The sequence below is a fragment of the Drosophila yakuba genome, chromosome 4 (assembly GCF_016746365.2).
Source record: "Drosophila yakuba strain Tai18E2 chromosome 4, Prin_Dyak_Tai18E2_2.1, whole genome shotgun sequence".
Taxonomy (NCBI): domain Eukaryota; kingdom Metazoa; phylum Arthropoda; class Insecta; order Diptera; family Drosophilidae; genus Drosophila; species Drosophila yakuba.
In genome coordinates this window covers 952,599-969,530 of record NC_052531.2, presented here as the reverse complement: position 1 = coordinate 969,530, position 16,932 = coordinate 952,599, and the positions used below count along the sequence as shown (strand labels likewise).

Here is a 16,932-nt window from a genome sequence, read left to right as displayed (position 1 = left end):
AAGGAACATAAGAGCGAAGAACACCCCTATGCTAAATTTGAAGTTTACTTTAGTTTTTGCATGACGGCCACACTGGGTTCGCCCTATCTTTATTGGTATTGGTATTTTACGATAATATCTTGGTGGTACGTGTAAGTAGAATATTTTTACGAAATTCAAAATTTTTTTTGTTGAGTATGTGCTGTTGTAGTAGCTGAATTTTATTTAGGCCAGCTAAATTAACTATTCAAGCCTTAATCATATATGCTGTAAGTGCTTCCATTTACAATACATACATATGTATATCACTGTGTATGTATGTTTGCAGATACAAAAGAACTTCTTACTCTGTAGTTCTTTGCTTATGCTGGTGTGATTTTAATATATTAAAAGGATATTGTTCAAACGTGAAAAAGTAGCTTGAATCAGAAATTTGATTTTTGTGAACACGTACATATTTCTAAAATGTGTGATGAGTGTGCATGTGTATTTGGCGTTCGTGTGTGACTGTCAGTTTAATATTTTAGGTTATGTTTGTGTGTTGCTTTATTTTTTATTCTAATATTTCACTATTATTATGCATTCGGTATAGCACTGACAAATTTATTTATCATAACGCTTAAAGTATGTTTTAAAATAAATCCTTGTACTGATTGCTTTTAAAAAAATACTATTGGGGATTGAATTTGATTTATTTATAGAACTTATACTGTTTAAAAAATAAACAATCCATCTATCCTACACTTTAAGAGTTTAAGAGGAACTGCGAAAATGTGATTGCAGTGGCGTTCTAAATATATGCAAATAAATCAACTAAAAATTTTTTTTTTGAACTTAGTGTCAGCATAACGTTAAACAAGAGGCAACTGAAAATGACAGATTCAATGAAATTTGGTCCGGAATGGTTGCGCAATATGTCAGCCGAGCCTTCGGGCTCTCCCAGTACCTACAACGTTGGTACTGGAGCTCAAAACATCTCGATTGGAGGCCACAACCTGGGAAACAACACGACAGCATCCACTTCGCGTAATCTATTTCCAGAATACCGGTACGGACGTGAGGAAATGCTGTCCTTGTTCGATCGGAATTGCCTACTGCCGCAGATCCTGCCATCGTTCAAAAAGCTTTTCGTGGAGAAGGTCCAGTACCCACTTGCACTGACACCGAGCTCGGAGGAGGAAACCAACCAAAACTCTCTTGGCAATAACGTATGTTAAGTAATTTGACATGATTTACAGTTAATTTCTTTTACTTTGAAAATAGTCCCGTCCTGCCTGGTTGCAGCGCTCGCCCGGAGGATTTGGTAGTGCCTCCCGAGGCTCTGGACGTGGTGGAACAGTCGACCGGGGCCGAATGCGCGGAAAATCTACCTATCATCCAATATACCAACGCCCAAGCGGTCTATATGATGAAAGCTTATCTGTAATATCAATTAAGGTAATTGGAAACACGGGCGAAAATGAAAGTACGATTTGTTGCTCATTTTTTTTCCCAGGCCGAACGTACATGGAGCGATCGCAACGGAACTGGAGATTCTGCAGCTACCACCACCTCCACTAGTGGCCCTGGTGCTCTAGATTGGAACGGAACGCCCAGCTCAAGTCCTCGAAAAGATTTTTCTAGTCATCATCGCAACTTGGAAAACTGGCGACGAACACGAAACGAAGATGGATCAGGAGATGGTCCAGTTACCAGCGGTTCCATCGGTGGACCCGATATTGCTGGTTGGCGGAGCGGTGTTGTTGGTGGAAGTACCAGCACAAGTTTTGGTACCAATAGCCATCGCTGGGGTCAGTCAATTATATTATTATTTTTCATTTTTTCTCTTACCCATATGAACACATACGTGTATAGGTATTATTGCCTGGTAAATGGCACTTTCCATAACTTTCCAGCCTATATAGTTGTCGTTTTCAAAGATACCGTTTGTACAACAATCTGTTGTTATGTTTGTGTTTCTTTAAAACGACTTTTAAAACCCTTTTCATAAATGTTTATATTTTAGAAGAAATGATTTAGTTAATGAGGTATCTTATAAAATAATCGTTCAACAGAGGTTCCACAGACAAGCATTCATCCAAGAACATAAATTTTGTGTCTATCGCTGTGTGTATTTTTTTGTTGTCCAATTTTTATAAAAGACTTTGTTCTCAAAATAGCAGGAAAATTCAGAATGTTGTTGTGTTTTTCCTACAATAGACTTGATTAATCAAAAATCAGGAGCCCAAAACTTAACGGCAGTAATCTGTCGAGGGTCAAATTATATCGAACTATATCAAATTTTCAAAACATAAATAATACACCTTTGATAATTAAATATGGTTCGATTTGATTTGACCCTTAACGTATTACTGTTTTAACAATCGGTAAAAGAGAAGCGCAGACTGGCAATACACAAACAATATTTAACATGCAAAGTAAAAAATTAAAGTTCAGGAAAAGAAAATATAGAAAACCAAAATTTTGTCAGCTTGAAAAACGTAATTAAAAATAATGTATTTTGTTATTTTTTAAAAAGTGTTCATAATACTTATGTTTATATACATTGTAAGATTGCCATAAATAATGGAAAAAATGGGTTTTCATGAAGAGAAAGATATAAGCAGATATAGGATATAAGCAAAGAAAAAATAACTTCATTTTTACAATCGCATTACAAATCCCATGTACAATCGCTAACCAAAAAGTAGCGCAAAAAGCACTTACCAAATTATGTTATTTGCTCCATATTATTCATTTGCGGGCTTTGTGGTCGTGAATAATAAGCATAATACAGCAGCACAATCTGATTGATTGTCCCGCAACTTCGAAGAGGTCAAAATATTAAGTGTACCAGGTCTACAGAAAAAAACTTATTAACGTTTTAAAGCTTAATATTTTTATATTATTTTGCGTTTGATACTTTTTATACCCTTTACTCGTATAGTAAAAGGGTATACTAGATTCGTTGAAAAGTATGTAACAGGTAGAAGAAAGCTTTTGCGACAATATAAAGTATATATATTCTTGATCAGGGTCAATAGCCGAGTCGATCTGGTCATGTCAGTCTGTCCGTCCTTATGAACGTCGAGATCTCAGGAACTACAAAAGTTAGAAAGTTCAGATAAGCATACAGACTCCACAGACATTGACGTAGCACAAGTTTGTCGATTCATGTTGCCACGCCCAATCTAACGCCCACAAACCGCCCAAAACTGTCACGCCCACACTTTTGAAAAGTGTTTTGATATTTTTTCATTTTTGTATTAGTCTTGTAAATTTCTATCGATTTGCAAAAAAACTTTTTGCCACGCCCACTCTTACGCCCACAAACCGCCAAGAACTGTAAGTGTTGAAAACTCTTTCCCGCACTTCCACTAGCTGAGTAACGGGTATCAGATAGTCGGGAAACTCGACTATAGCGTTCTCTCTTGTTATTTATAGTATATTTATAAAGTTGGAGTTAAGATTTAGTGTCACCGCATAGTTGCTTTCCTACTTGCATATCTGAATATTGCTTGCACTTCAAGTATCTGAGTAATGGGTATTCGGTATTTGATAACACAACTATAGCGGTTTTCTTTTTTGGAAGTAACATATTTTCTAAGAAGAAAAAAAAGTTGGAATTTAAATACTCTGAAGGTTTAAGCAACATATAAAATAAATGTTTTTTTTTAAATATTTTATTAGGAAGATCTACAAGCTGGCGTGATGAAGACTCTAGCGTCGACAATACAACTAGTTTGCAACGTTCAATTTCATCAGTTGGGACTTTAGGTACAGAACGAGACCGAACTGTAAACATTAAAGGTTCTGGAATGGTAGCTGCAGAGACAGGGGGGAACACATCGCATCCACGCTTGTCGAGCTCAAAAATATGCCAATTATGGACTGTTAATAATGCAGTCGGTGTTGATGTCGACGAAAATCTTCCCGAATGGGCTATAGAAAATCCATCGGAATTGGGTGGCAGTTTTGATGCTAGTGGTGCCTTTCATGGAGATACCGATATAAAACCTAACAAAAGTTCGCATAATAATTTAAAAACTAAAAGCTTAAACTCCGATAACGATGTGACAATACCGAAAAGTAAAGAACTGTCTGATGCAGATAGTGTTAACGATAAAAATTCAGAAATCTCATTAAAAAAAGTTTCCAATTCATCAGCTGTGCAAGAAGCTGAAAGTAGTTTATCCCCAATGAGCTCTAAAACGACAAAGAAGGAAGTGATCCATGGAGATATCTCAGATCGTATCAAAGAGGTCGCCGATGAAGTAGAAAAACTTATAATGGATGATGATAATAAAAGCTCGGCAAATGAAAGCCAACTTCAAAATGAAGGCCAGTTTAAAGCAGCGCTTCCAAGCATGGATAATAACTTTGACCTTGAGATAAGCATCGAACCGAGTGTTACAGGAGTGCAACAGCAAGCGCCTTCCACTATGTCTATACAAATTCCCAACCCAATTACGGATGCCGCTCATCCATCCCATCAGCATCCAGGTGTTCCGTTTTCGGATCATGAGACTTTGCAACACCATAACATGCATCACCTGCCACATTTTCCAATGCTTTCTACACCGCATATGATCAATTCAAATCTGAATGAATTGTGGTTTTATAGGGATCCACAGGCAAATGTACAGGGGCCATTCAGTGCCATTGAAATGACCGAATGGTATCGCGCTGGATACTTTAATGAGAACCTCTTTGTACGCCGGTACTCTGAGAATAGGTTTAGACCGCTGGGAGAGCTTATAAAATTTTGTCATGGTAACATGCCATTCACGCACAGTCACTTACTTCCTTCGGCGATTGACCTAGAGAACCTTTCTGTTGGTCAAATACCAGCCCCTCTAACAGCGTCTCTCTCAATTACACCCCATAAGCCATCACCAATTCCTATCGCACTGTCTGTTGTTGAACAGCAGTTGCAGCAGCAAAGAGATGAGCAACTGAAGGCAAATGTAACAGCAACCGCTGAATCTCTAAGTGCTGCAATAAAAGGAAATTTTGGCGGAAATAGCATTACTAATACGTCTCATTTGCTTACAATGCGGTTTCAAATGCTTCAGGATCAGTACTTGCAGCACCAGGAATATCAAATACTATCTGAGCTTTCCAAAAATGAATGTTTTCAACGACTTTCGGCTGCCGAGCAAGAAACAGTTGTTCGTCGGAAAGTTCAATTGCTGGTTCTTCCTGAGTACTTGATCAGTTTAAACGGATTAAGCAACTCTTTGTCCGTACTGAACCCAGTCGCCGGAAGACAGTTATACAGTACAGTGGTTGAACAGACCAAGCAGGATCAACAACATATTTTTGCAAACAACAGCGAGCAACAACGTTCAGTGGGCAATTTACTAGACGCTAATAATTTTATTCTAAATGCCCAAATAATGCATCAGCAATTGCAGCAAGAGGTAGGCCCCTTAGCAGCATCCGTGGATTGTATTATGCAAGGAGAAACTGCAGCCGACCTAAGTAAGCCTAATGAAATACCAAGAAATGAGTTGGACTTAATTAATGAATACAACTTACGGATGCTTTTGCGGGGCCAACCAACAAGTACTCAACAGCAACCACCTTCGCTGCCAAACTCTGCTACCCCCAATCTTTCGGGAGTTGATTTTTTAACTGAAACACAGTTGCTAGAGACGCAAAACTTGATGATTCCAATCTGGTTACCCCCTAACAAGCAACAACAGCCCGTCCAGTGGGCTGGAATGACTAACGCGGAAGCATCATTATGGGAAGTGGGCAACTTAAATAAAGAGCAAAATGAAGATCAGCAACTATATATACAAAAGTCTTCTGATGTGTGCTTTGCAAATACAGAGAAAGATGTGCAAATTTCGCCATTATTACAAGCTCAATCAGGAAATATTGTTAAACACAGCACTTCAGGAGAAATAGATCAAGCCATTGAAAACTTGAAGAACTCACATAATCAAAAAATAGTCAAACTCCATGATTCCGATATTCAACAGAATCATCATAAGGAACAAAATGCACACCAGGCAAAACTGGCTAACAAACAGAATCTGAATACAAAACAGATTTCGGCACAGCCAGCCTTAATAAAGCAAATTAAAGAAGATGATCGTAAACGAGAGCAAACAGAAGAAAAAAAAAAGCAAAAAGAGGAACGCAAGCGCCAGCAATTGGAAGAAGAAAAACGTCGGGCGTTGCATGAATCTGAAGAACGGACCCGCCAAATGCAAGAGGAAAAGGAAAGGCAACAGCAAATACAAGCCCAACGTCGAAAGGCATTATTGGGCAATGATGAATCTCTATCAGTTCAAAGTGGGTCGCCAGGTTAGTACATGCAGTCAAATTATTGCTGTATATATGCACTTTATAAACAACATTGAATATTTGATAGAATGAACAGATTTTAAACCATTTTTCAACTAAAAAAAACCTATTTTAAACTGAAAGTTAATATTTTGGTTTTAAGTTAAAAAGAATTCTTTTTGCGAAAGAAATTCAAAAATATTTTATACTTGCATATAAAAGGTTTTCACTGTAGTAAACAAATAAACGGAAATCTGCTCTAGTTGTCCGTTAGAAACTCGTAACTGCCAATAACAGTTAATGTTTGAAAACACAAATTTCTATATAAACAGTAAGTTAGAATATTCATATATGATAAAGCTTTATCAAGAAGGTGTTCATACAAAATAAGTTGATTTATAATTTCGTCCTCATGCGAGCGAGAGCGCTTGGGATTTGCCAGTAAAACGTAAAATTTTAATCTTTTATTGCCACTAAACCGATTTATAGGAACATTCGCGTCTGCACAAGGGAACAAGAACGACGCAGTCAAAACAGCAGAACCGCAAGCCTGCTCACGCTTACCATCTACATCCGTAGCGCCTTGGTCTCTGCAGTCGCCAAATTCTATGAGCTCGGCGCCTGGTCTGGCAGAGATACAAAAGGCAGAACGTCGAGAGCGTCGCGCAGACCAGCAGCGACATCAAGAGCTATTGGATAAGCAATTGCGTGCCAACGCTGCAGCTGCGGCTGAAGCCAACGATGCTCTGCTTAAATGGCAGTCAACACCAGCGTCGGTCCCCGTAATAAGTCTTGCCGAGATTCAAGCGGAAGAGGCCAGACGGTTGGCCAATGACCTTGTGGATCAGCAGCGTCGACGCGAATTGGACCAACACCAGCAAGCTCCTCTATCAACAGCGGTTTTGGTTACGAATGCAACTTCCAACATCTGGGGTACTGCCAATAAAGCATGGAACTCGACATTAAGAACCAGTTCTGGAACTGGTCTATGGGACGAACCGAATGCATTAGGTTCTAATCAAACGATGTATGGATGTGGAACAAGCGGTTCCAGTTCCGTAACTGCGACGGCAGTCTCAAACAGTAAATGCAATCAACAAGCTCAAAATAAGGCATCGGCTTTATTTGCGTCTCCTCGAAATTTGCGCAAGAGTCAAACATTGCCGGCCCTAAATAACACAGGAAAGACAAATAAAAATGGACCAGGACAACGGCCAGAGAAACAAAAATTGGCTCAAATTCGTTCAAAAGGTCCACCGGTCTCAGTTGAAGAGAAGGATAAAGAAAGAAAATCGAATATAAAAAGCCATGTGCAGCAAAGCAGCATCGACCAAGCCAATGAGTATGAAAACGAGTTCACTAGCTGGTGCATAAAGAGCCTAGATAATATGTCCGCCAAAGTTGATGGTAAACATTAACATAATTTTTTTTTTACTCTATTAATTTTGTTTATATTTTTAGTACCCACCTTCGTGGCATTTTTGCAGGACTTGGAAGCGCCATATGAAGTAAAGGACTATGTCCGAATTTACCTTGGTAAGTTATAAAAAATACCATAATTTTATTTTTTTGCCAGTAAAGTAAGGTTTATTGGGTAAACTTGATTTGTAAAAATGTAAGCAACTAATAAACATGAACCTTTATTAGGATTACTAGCCGATTCAAGTGATGTTTAAGCTGCGCAAATTTGTTTTGAACGGTTTCCACAGCCACTCACGCATGCTCCGGTAATCTTAATTTTTTTTTCGAATTTGGGCCAAATCGTACGATTTCGTTTTAGGTGCTCTGGTTTTCGCAAAATTTTTGCTACGTTTTGCTATCGGAATGTTTCGTTTCTTACCACTTCTTGCTGCTCAAGCACCTGTTTTATTTTATTTGTCAAAATCAAGCAACGTGAAAAATGCCTTTTATATTTGCAATTGCTTGTTTTGAAGCCAGAAGGCAGAAGGGAAGGCAGAAATTGGAGGCTTTGAGAAAATCTAGAGTTGGCACCTTTTTCACAGTTTTAATTCTGATGTTTGCAATTACTTTTTACTGCACTTTGACCATTTAAGTAATTAAATTAAATATCATCATTTACAAACAATATTGTTGGACCTTCTTTAAATTAATAAATAAATTATTTTATATTTTATAAGTATTTGTACATGCTTGTTTCGTTCCACGAACAGTATGGCAACCTTCGCGATAGATTTGGCGACGTACTTATCGACCCGTTACCAAATCTTAAATTGTTGTTGCCGACGGCAACATTTTGTTTGTCAAATATGAGGTGGGGTCAGAAATTATTTTTTTATAAAATAACTAAGTGGCAGAATGATTTTGTGGTGATAAAAAATAAACATCAATAGACCACTGAGTAAACTATTTTTTTCCCTTAGTAAATAAGATCTGATTTGATATATAAAAGGCATTTACTTTTCATTTCAGCCAGACAAAAGTGCCCGTTTTACAAATCGAAAAATTCTTACGATTTCGAAAACCGGAGCACCAATTTTTCGATTTCAAATCGAAATCGTAAAAATCTTACGAATTCGATTACCGGAGCATGCCTGATTAATTGTCTCGTTAATGTCAAAATCATTTTTGGCCGCGTTCACGCATAAATATTTGTTCAGTAAACTATCCAAATTACTATTAGTTTAGATGTTATTAAATGACGTTACAGAGTCGTTAGCCACAAATAGATATGAATGGGAAGCTCCAAATATTTCAATAAACAATAACTAGCGGATTTAACATCGAATCGAAATCGAATTTTACGTAGCCGCATATAGATAAACAGCGGAATTCCATAAACTGCAAATAGATTTGAGGCTGAAATAGTTAATTTTGAATTTTTTAATTACTTTGAATTTTTTTTTTTTTTTTTTTTTGTGATTTGCTGCTTAACGGGTATAATTTTCGACTAAATCAAACCCAATTTGTAGACAATACAATTTATTGGTTTCATTTAACCCAGAGTATAATCTTTTAGGTGATGGAAAGGATTCTTTGGATTTCGCAAAACAATTCTTGGAGCGGCGTAGCAAATACAAAAGCTTGCAACGTGCCCAAAATGCACACAATGACGATATGTGCAAACCGGCTCCTGCCATTACACCATCGGCGAACGACTATGCCGACAGCAAGGTACTTTGAGAATATATATTTCACACCGTATTAATTTTACCATTTTTAAGAACAAGCAAAAAAAGATTAAAAAAAATAAGATGACCAAGATGGACGCCCGCATTCTTGGGTTTTCTGTAACAGCTGCCGAGGGTCGCATAAATGTTGGCATTCGAGACTATGTCGAAGGGCCATAACCACTCCGAAAATGCGATAAAAAACTTAAAATTTTCTATAAAACTAGAAATGTTATGAACTGCAGAATTAAAATATACCTTAGGATGAGTGTTAAACCCTGAAATACCTAAATAAATATATATACATATATATACATTAATAAAATAGTTGTTACTCAATAATACTTACGATTATAATATTTGGCAGTCGAAGCAATGCAATGTCTGTCTGTCACACTCGTCAGGGTTGTATGGGACACCCTCCGGCAAAAAACGCAACACAAGGGTGAGTACAGAGAAATACACATTTGTTGCGGCTCCATACGAAGTTGGTTTTATTTCCGCCTTTCCCGAGCTTGTTATAGGTTTCAATATTTGTTCGTTGTTGTATAAAATTTGTGCACTCAAAAATGTATACATTGCGAAATCAAAGAAATTAACGACTTTTGTCTTTTTCCACTTGAGCGCAAAATAATACAAAACAGTAACGTTGTCCAATTTTGGTGTTTTTTGAACGACTCATTGATTTCACACGATTTTCTTTTTTTATATTTGTATTTTATAAACAGGACCAAACAACAGCTGTTTTCCGTCACTAAAGCGGTTACTAGAACTTTTGTTCTTAGTTTAAAGGTGTGATCGCCACTAGTTATATACCTCGTTAATGAATATTTTTTTTTATCACTTAATAATTTGTAATGCCGATTAATCAGTACTCCAATTACACTGAAATTTCTCTATTACAGTCCATTTAAATGTGTAACATTTAGTTGATAGTTGGAAAAATTTAATAACAATTGTATTGGAGAAATATCAGTTTAATTGAAATTCTGTTGTATGAAATTTGTACAAATAATAAAATATCAAGAGGGAACGCTATAGTCGAGATCCCCGATTATCTGATACCCGTTACTCAGCTAGTGAAAGTGCGAAGGAGAAATTTCAACACTGACAGTTTTTTGCGGTTTGTGGGCGTGTCAAAAAGTTGTTTGGCAAATCGAGGGATATTTACAAAACTAACGAAAATGTGAAAAAATATCAAAAGAGTTTTCAAAAGTGTGGCCGTGGCTGTATTTGGCGGTTTGTGGGCGTCAGGGTGGGCGTGGCTAAATGTTGAACGGTTTATTATTAACGGCATTAACAGCAGCTTTGATATGATATGATATAGTCCCAGTTTGATCAAATTAAATACGAAATTATATGTTTCCGAAATGCCGGTGTATAACGAATAGTTGTTTTTCATCATTGAGTCTTAATTCGGTATATACTAGTTTTTTGGCAATATAAAATAAACCGACATTTTACTTTATCTGCCATAAAAGCAGTCGGGAAAATTACAAGCTCATAAATGATAGCTTCTTTGTTTTTAATAAAAAAGGGCTAAAATCAACGGTTTTTAAACAATATATAACTTCTATTTTAATTTGATAAAATTTTAGCATTTATATAAAATAAGTGCCATAGAAACAGCCGAAAGCTTATTTTAAAATTCGTTGTGTAAATTATTAAGTGTTCTGATTTTTTTTTTTTTTCAAATATAAAATTAAGGAACACTTTAAATACGACAAGAAAGAATCAAATTATTTTATAGTATAATATAATAATAATCCAACTCGAAGTAAATTTGGAGTTTTTATAAACCGTCCCTAAATAATTTAAAAATGTGCTTATTTGGCTACTCATAACTTCTATTAATTAAGTAGTCGTTTACGAGGTGCAAGTAAAATGCTTGCTATCAAGTGCGAAAATTAGAACCGTCAAATAGGAATGTCAGAAAACACCACCATTAATATTTTGCGCACCCTCCATGTACGCGCGTAACCAGTTTTATCAGATAATAAACAGGTATCTGGTTTCAATTGTGAAGTTCCAACATCTGTCGCAACCGCCCAATTACAACACAAAGTCGAAGCTCATATAACTCAATTAGAGCAGTCTTTTTCTAAACGATAAAATAGCACTATCCGCTTTTGAGTCAGACTTTGAAATTTTTTTTTCTTAAATAAAAATAGCATTTATTGTTTTATATTTTGTTTATAGGATTGTTATACCCGTTACCGTAGAGTCAAAGTTGAAAAGTATGTAACAGGCAGAAGAAAGCGTTTCCGACCATATAAAGTTTGTATATTCTTGATCGGGATCAGTAGCCGAGTCGATCTGGCCATGTTCGTCTGTCCGGCCGTCTGTCCGTCTGAACGTCGAGATCTCAGGAACTACAAAAGCTAGAAAGTTGAGATTAAGCATACAGACTCCAGACATAGACGCAGCGCAAGTTGCCACGCCCACTCTAACGCCCACAAACCGCCCAAAACTGCCATGCCTACAGTTTTGAAAAATGTTTTGATATTTTTTTATTTTTTTATTAGTCTTATAAATTTCTATCGATCTGCCAAAAAACTTTTTTGCACGCCCCATCTAACGCCCAAAAACGGTCAGTGTGGAAAACTCTCCTTCTTATTTCCACTAGCTCAGTAACGGGTATCAGATAGTCGGGGAACTCGACTATAGCGTTCTCTCTTGTTTTTGTTTATAGCAACTTAACAAAAGAGGCATTGGTTACAATAGAGGATTCAAAGTTAATATGCTGTTGACAGTAGGGTTTTATTTTGTAAAATAAAACGTGTACAGCACATTTAAATTTATATACACGTTGCTTGCTTCTGCATAGCTGTTTGTACAATATTTCTGCCGGAAGTGCACGTAGTGACCAGGAGAGTGGGCTATACAAAAATGAAAATCTACGGTGCTTGTTGGGTTCTAACAAGTCATACAGCAGTCGAAAGATACAGGGTTCAGGAAAAAAAGGTGTGAATTGTAGGAGTGCGATTTAAAGAAATTTGTGGACGTGGCAAGACTCTTTTGGAATGAAACAAAAAAATTTTAAATGTGAGCGTGGCAGTTATAGGCGGCTTGTAACGTGGGTGGTGTGTCAACGTTTTGAAACAAACGAGCCCTGCGTCTAAGGTTCTAGAATCGGCAAGCCTACGCTCATAGATCCCGAGGACGCAGGAACTTACTTCTACCTGTTACATACTTTTCAACAAATCTAGTTAACTTTACGAGTACCTAGTAGAAATAATACTGCCCATATAGTTCCGAAATTCTTTGCGCTTCCTGCTTTGAAAATCCAGTTACCAGAAGCAAGACTAAAGAGATGACAACTGAATAATTTTGTTTGTGTGTCACTCTAAATTTATAGATAGATAAGGTTTATTATTATTTATATTAATTCTTTCTAGGTCCTGTACTTATAAAGAACTAGACGTTTGAACAGATATGGAAATGGCGATTCGCCGAGTAATTCTGATCAAAACTGCCGAGTAAGGAACACTCACTTTCAATTCCATAATATATACGAAATTGAATAAAACCTAAAGCATGGAAGCTATACTGAATATAAACACTAGCTTATTGTGAATTAGAATTTATATTCGTTCTTATCAAGGCTCAGAATTTGTTTAACACAAAGTTAGAAATTTGGGTCCCTAAAACCTCTGTCAGTATATGTACATAAATGTAAATGGGGGTGCTCTATTGCCCAGCGATTTTCAATGGCTTCTATTTCCCAATGGAGTTTATTGGTTGTAAACGGATTGTAAGCTCAGAGTACTTCGGAAGATCTTGCCCAGCTCTATTGGCAGCCAAATACCCTAGATAAAAATAATTGTTTTGGTAGTCCCAGACAGCAGCCACCACCCACTGCCTACTTCACTTGTCCACATTTAAAGTCGCCCTGGCCCATTCTCAAATTGTACTCAGCAGCGCCGTTTCATTTATTTCATTAGTGTCCTGTTCCCCTTCTTCACATCGCTGATACGCCTTATTGTTGGTGTTATCCTTGCATGACTGATGTCGCTGTTGCTCCGTTACTGTTGAAATTACACATTTTTGTGGTTGCTTCCTGCTGTGCGTGCGTCTTGGGATTAGCTGGCCTTTGTCATTGTCCCAATCCTGGTTTTGCTAGTTGTTTAAAAACCGTTTAACGATTTCCCGTCGGCGAGCAGTCCCAATCTTGTTTTTGCCTTACAGCTAATAGCAAATGAGCAAGAAATTTGCACTCATAAAAATTTTCTAGTGGTTAAATACGCAATGCTTATATAAATATGTATATAAACATTTTATTGTGGTATGGAACTCCCGTTGGCAATCTATGAATTTGGATTTTTAATCAGCTACTGAAAAGGCATATATGTATGTTCAAATTCGACACATACGTAATATAAATTAAAGTCACTGGGTCTCTCGATCTGTAAATAGCAATGATACTACGATAAACGCATAAAAATTCCCAGTCAGCAAACTCTTAAATATTTTATTACTCTATGACCATATAAATAATTGACACTATTAGTATTATAATTAGCAGTATAACATGTTCTTAAATATTATATTACTCTATGACCATATAAATAATTGACACTATTAGTATTATAATTAGCAGTATAACATGTTCATTTTTTTGATTTTTGCTTATAGTCGAAATGTATTAATAAATAAAACATAATTTATACCAATTTTAAACCTTAATTTTGCTTATAATCTACCAAAATTTATATCTTTGTAGGAAGATACTGCCTTTCATTTATGCATCGCTCTTGTTTAATACAGTAGCATTCTGTTTTTTTTGGTAGTGTAAGTAACTACCCCTGTGTCTCATTTCGTTGGCTGTCACGGTTGTATATATGTACATATATATTCTATTGTTGAATTATACCTAATACGTTAACTCCTTTGGGACTGGTGATTATCAAACAATTTGCACGCATTACGGTATAATGTTTGACTAGGGAACATTCAAATTATTATTCAAAGAAGTTAGTAGCCAGATGAATACGCGAAAAGATAATTTGACACCTGATTAAGAAAAAACAAAAGAGAATGCTATAGTCGGGTCCACCGACTATCAGATACCCGTTACTCAACTAGTGAAATTGCAAACGAGAAATTTCAACATTTTTTGGAATATCGGTAGAAATTGGACAAAAAAGTAATAAAATTAAAAATTTTGTAAAAATCCTCTATTATAACCAATGCCTCTTTTGTTAAGTTGCTATAAACAAAAACAAGAGAGAACGCTATGGTCGAGTTCCCCGACTATCTGATACCCGTTACTCAGATAGTGGAAGTCCGAAGGAGAGTCTTCAACACTGACAGTTTTTTGCGGTTTGTGGGCGTTAGAGTGGGCGTGGCAAAAAGTTTTTTTGCAAATCGATAGAATATTACAAGACCATTACAAAAATGAAAAAATATCTAAACATTTTTCAAAAGTGTGGGCGTGGCAGCTTTGGGCGGTTTGTGGGCGTTAGAGTGGGCGTGGCAGCATAAATCAGCAAACTTGCGCTGCGTCTATGTCTCTGGAGTCTGTATGCTTAATCTCAACTCTCAAGCTTTTGTAGTTCTTGAGATCTCAGCGTTCATACGGACGGACAGACAGACGGACGGACGGACATGGCTAGATCGACTCAGCTATTAATCTTGATCAAGAATATACATATATACTTTATATTGTCGGAAAAGATTCCTTCTGCCTGTTACACACTTTTCAACGAATCTAGTATACTCTTTTACTCTACGAGTAACGGGTATAACAAGAAACTTATATCAGCTGTTTAGACTACGGTTTACCAAAGAACAATTTAAAGTGGTTTCCATTAGGTTGGTATTCTAAGAAAATGTAATCGAAATCTTCACGATTTTAGAAAAAGAGTGTCGAATACAAATAATAACAATGATTTGAGCAAATTGTTTACTTATAGAGCCTGTCGGCCTTTGAAAGGTGATATGTAAGTGTTGAATGACAAAGAGGGATTATTTGGCAAATCTTAATCATATTGCTGGCAATCTCTTAAAGTGGTTGTGCGACCAGCAATCCCAGAAAGGTGACAAGGTTACTAGGAGTCGACAAGATTAGGATTTTAACAATGAGCATACGGGCTTACGGCCCATCCACCAGAGTTAGGTAGATTTAGTATAAAACAACTGTTCAATTACCCGTAGGTCTTTACCTATATACACCGCTTTTGGAGATACTTAAGGTTATATCCGTGGAAGGTTTTAACGTCTTTGAAAATTTAAAAATAAATACAATTTTAAATTGTATAAAAATGGGTGGTACGTTTTACCTACTTTTAACACAGCATCCTTTCTTGATATTGATTATTATACCCGTTACTCGTAGAGTAAAAGGGTATACTAGATTCGTTGAAAAGTATGTAACAGGCAGAAGGAAGCGTTTCCGACCATATAAAGTATATATATTCTTGATCAGGATCAATAGCCGAGTCGATCTGGCCATGTCCGTCCGTCTGTCTGTCCGTCTGTCCGTATGAACGTCGAGATCTCAGGAACTACAAAAGCTAGAAAGTTGAGATTAAGTATACAGACTCCAGGGACATAGACGCAGCGCAAGTTTGTCGATTCAGGTTGCCACGCCCACTCTAACGCCCACAAACCGCCCAAAACTGCCACGCCCACATTTTTGAAAATTTTTTTAATATTTTTTCATTTTTGTATTGGTTTTGTAAATTTCTATCGATTTGCAAGAAACCTTTTTGCCACGCCCACTCTAACGCCCACAAACCGCCCAAAGCTGCCACGCCCACACTTTTGAAAAATGTTTTGATATTTTTTCATTTTTGTATTAGCCTTGTAAATTTCTATCTATTTGCCAAAAAACTTTTGGCCACGCCCACTCTAACGCCCACAAACCGCCAAAAACTGTCCTTCGCACTTACACTAGCTGAGTAACGGGTATCAGATAGTCGGGGAACTCGACTATAGCGTTCTCTCTTTTTTTTTTATGTTAAAGGATTTGTTTTAAATTTAAATTTAGATTGTGTTATTAATTTAAAATGTGAGTGCTTTACATAATATTTAAACCGTTTGATGCAAGAATCATACAGCTTCCATACAAAAATTACAAAACTGAAAATCTAGAAGTTTTTTAATAACTTCTTTAAAGATTTCATTTATTTTGCATTTTCACCGAAACTCTACATATGTATACGCCTTAACAAAGGATACATAGGCAAAATAATCCGGTTCCAAAAAAGTTTTCACAATTTAAAAAAACCAATGCCCACATAAACAAGAATAAAATAATTTTTTACTAATCAATTTTACTAATATCAATTTAATAATTTTGGTATCCGTTATAAATACAGCTTCGTGCATAAATGAAGTCAAATGAAAGACTAATTCTCAAAATTATAGAAAATTGTTATTAACAAGCATTGATCCCGAAAAAATTTTATTTATGGAAAACTGGTTCTACATGTATACGTTATCTATTTTTGTTTTATTAGCATGTTCCTAAAAACAGTTTAATAAAGAAGTAAATGCGTATATGAGCAATCTGATAACGCTCTTATTGATTACCTACGATGCAGAT

The 16,932-nt window shown here is 36.4% G+C and overlaps 1 protein-coding gene across 4 annotated transcripts; it reads left to right on the top strand.

The window, feature by feature from the left end:
- On the top strand, positions 1-9,725 carry LOC6523748 (GIGYF family protein Gyf). Of its 4 annotated transcripts, none has more exons than XM_015191429.3 (9): positions 1-131; positions 818-1,187; positions 1,243-1,416; positions 1,475-1,769; positions 3,649-6,276; positions 6,745-7,662; positions 7,717-7,791; positions 9,233-9,387; positions 9,438-9,725. In XM_015191429.3, exons 1-9 carry the CDS (start codon positions 61-63, stop codon positions 9,561-9,563), a joined length of 4,812 nt encoding a protein of 1,603 aa, XP_015046915.2. In that variant the 5' UTR covers positions 1-60; the 3' UTR covers positions 9,564-9,725. The 4 variants fall into 4 exon arrangements, with proteins under 4 accessions (XP_015046915.2, XP_002099623.2, XP_015046916.1 ...); XM_002099587.4 differs by having other exon boundaries at positions 107-125; XM_015191430.3 differs by lacking the exon at positions 1-131 and adding an exon at positions 176-248.
- Positions 9,726-16,932: the final 7,207 nt, after the last annotated feature.

Excerpts from the sequence above, each read along its gene's own strand:
- LOC6523748 (XM_015191429.3), top strand. The coding sequence starts at position 61 with ATGACGGCCACACTGGGTTCGCCCTATCTTTATTGGTATTGGTATTTT. Across the intron at positions 1,188-1,242 it reads AAAACTCTCTTGGCAATAAC|TCCCGTCCTGCCTGGTTGCA; the intron begins GTATGTTAAGTA and ends CTTTGAAAATAG. Across the intron at positions 7,663-7,716 it reads TATGTCCGCCAAAGTTGATG|TACCCACCTTCGTGGCATTT; the intron begins GTAAACATTAAC and ends TTATATTTTTAG.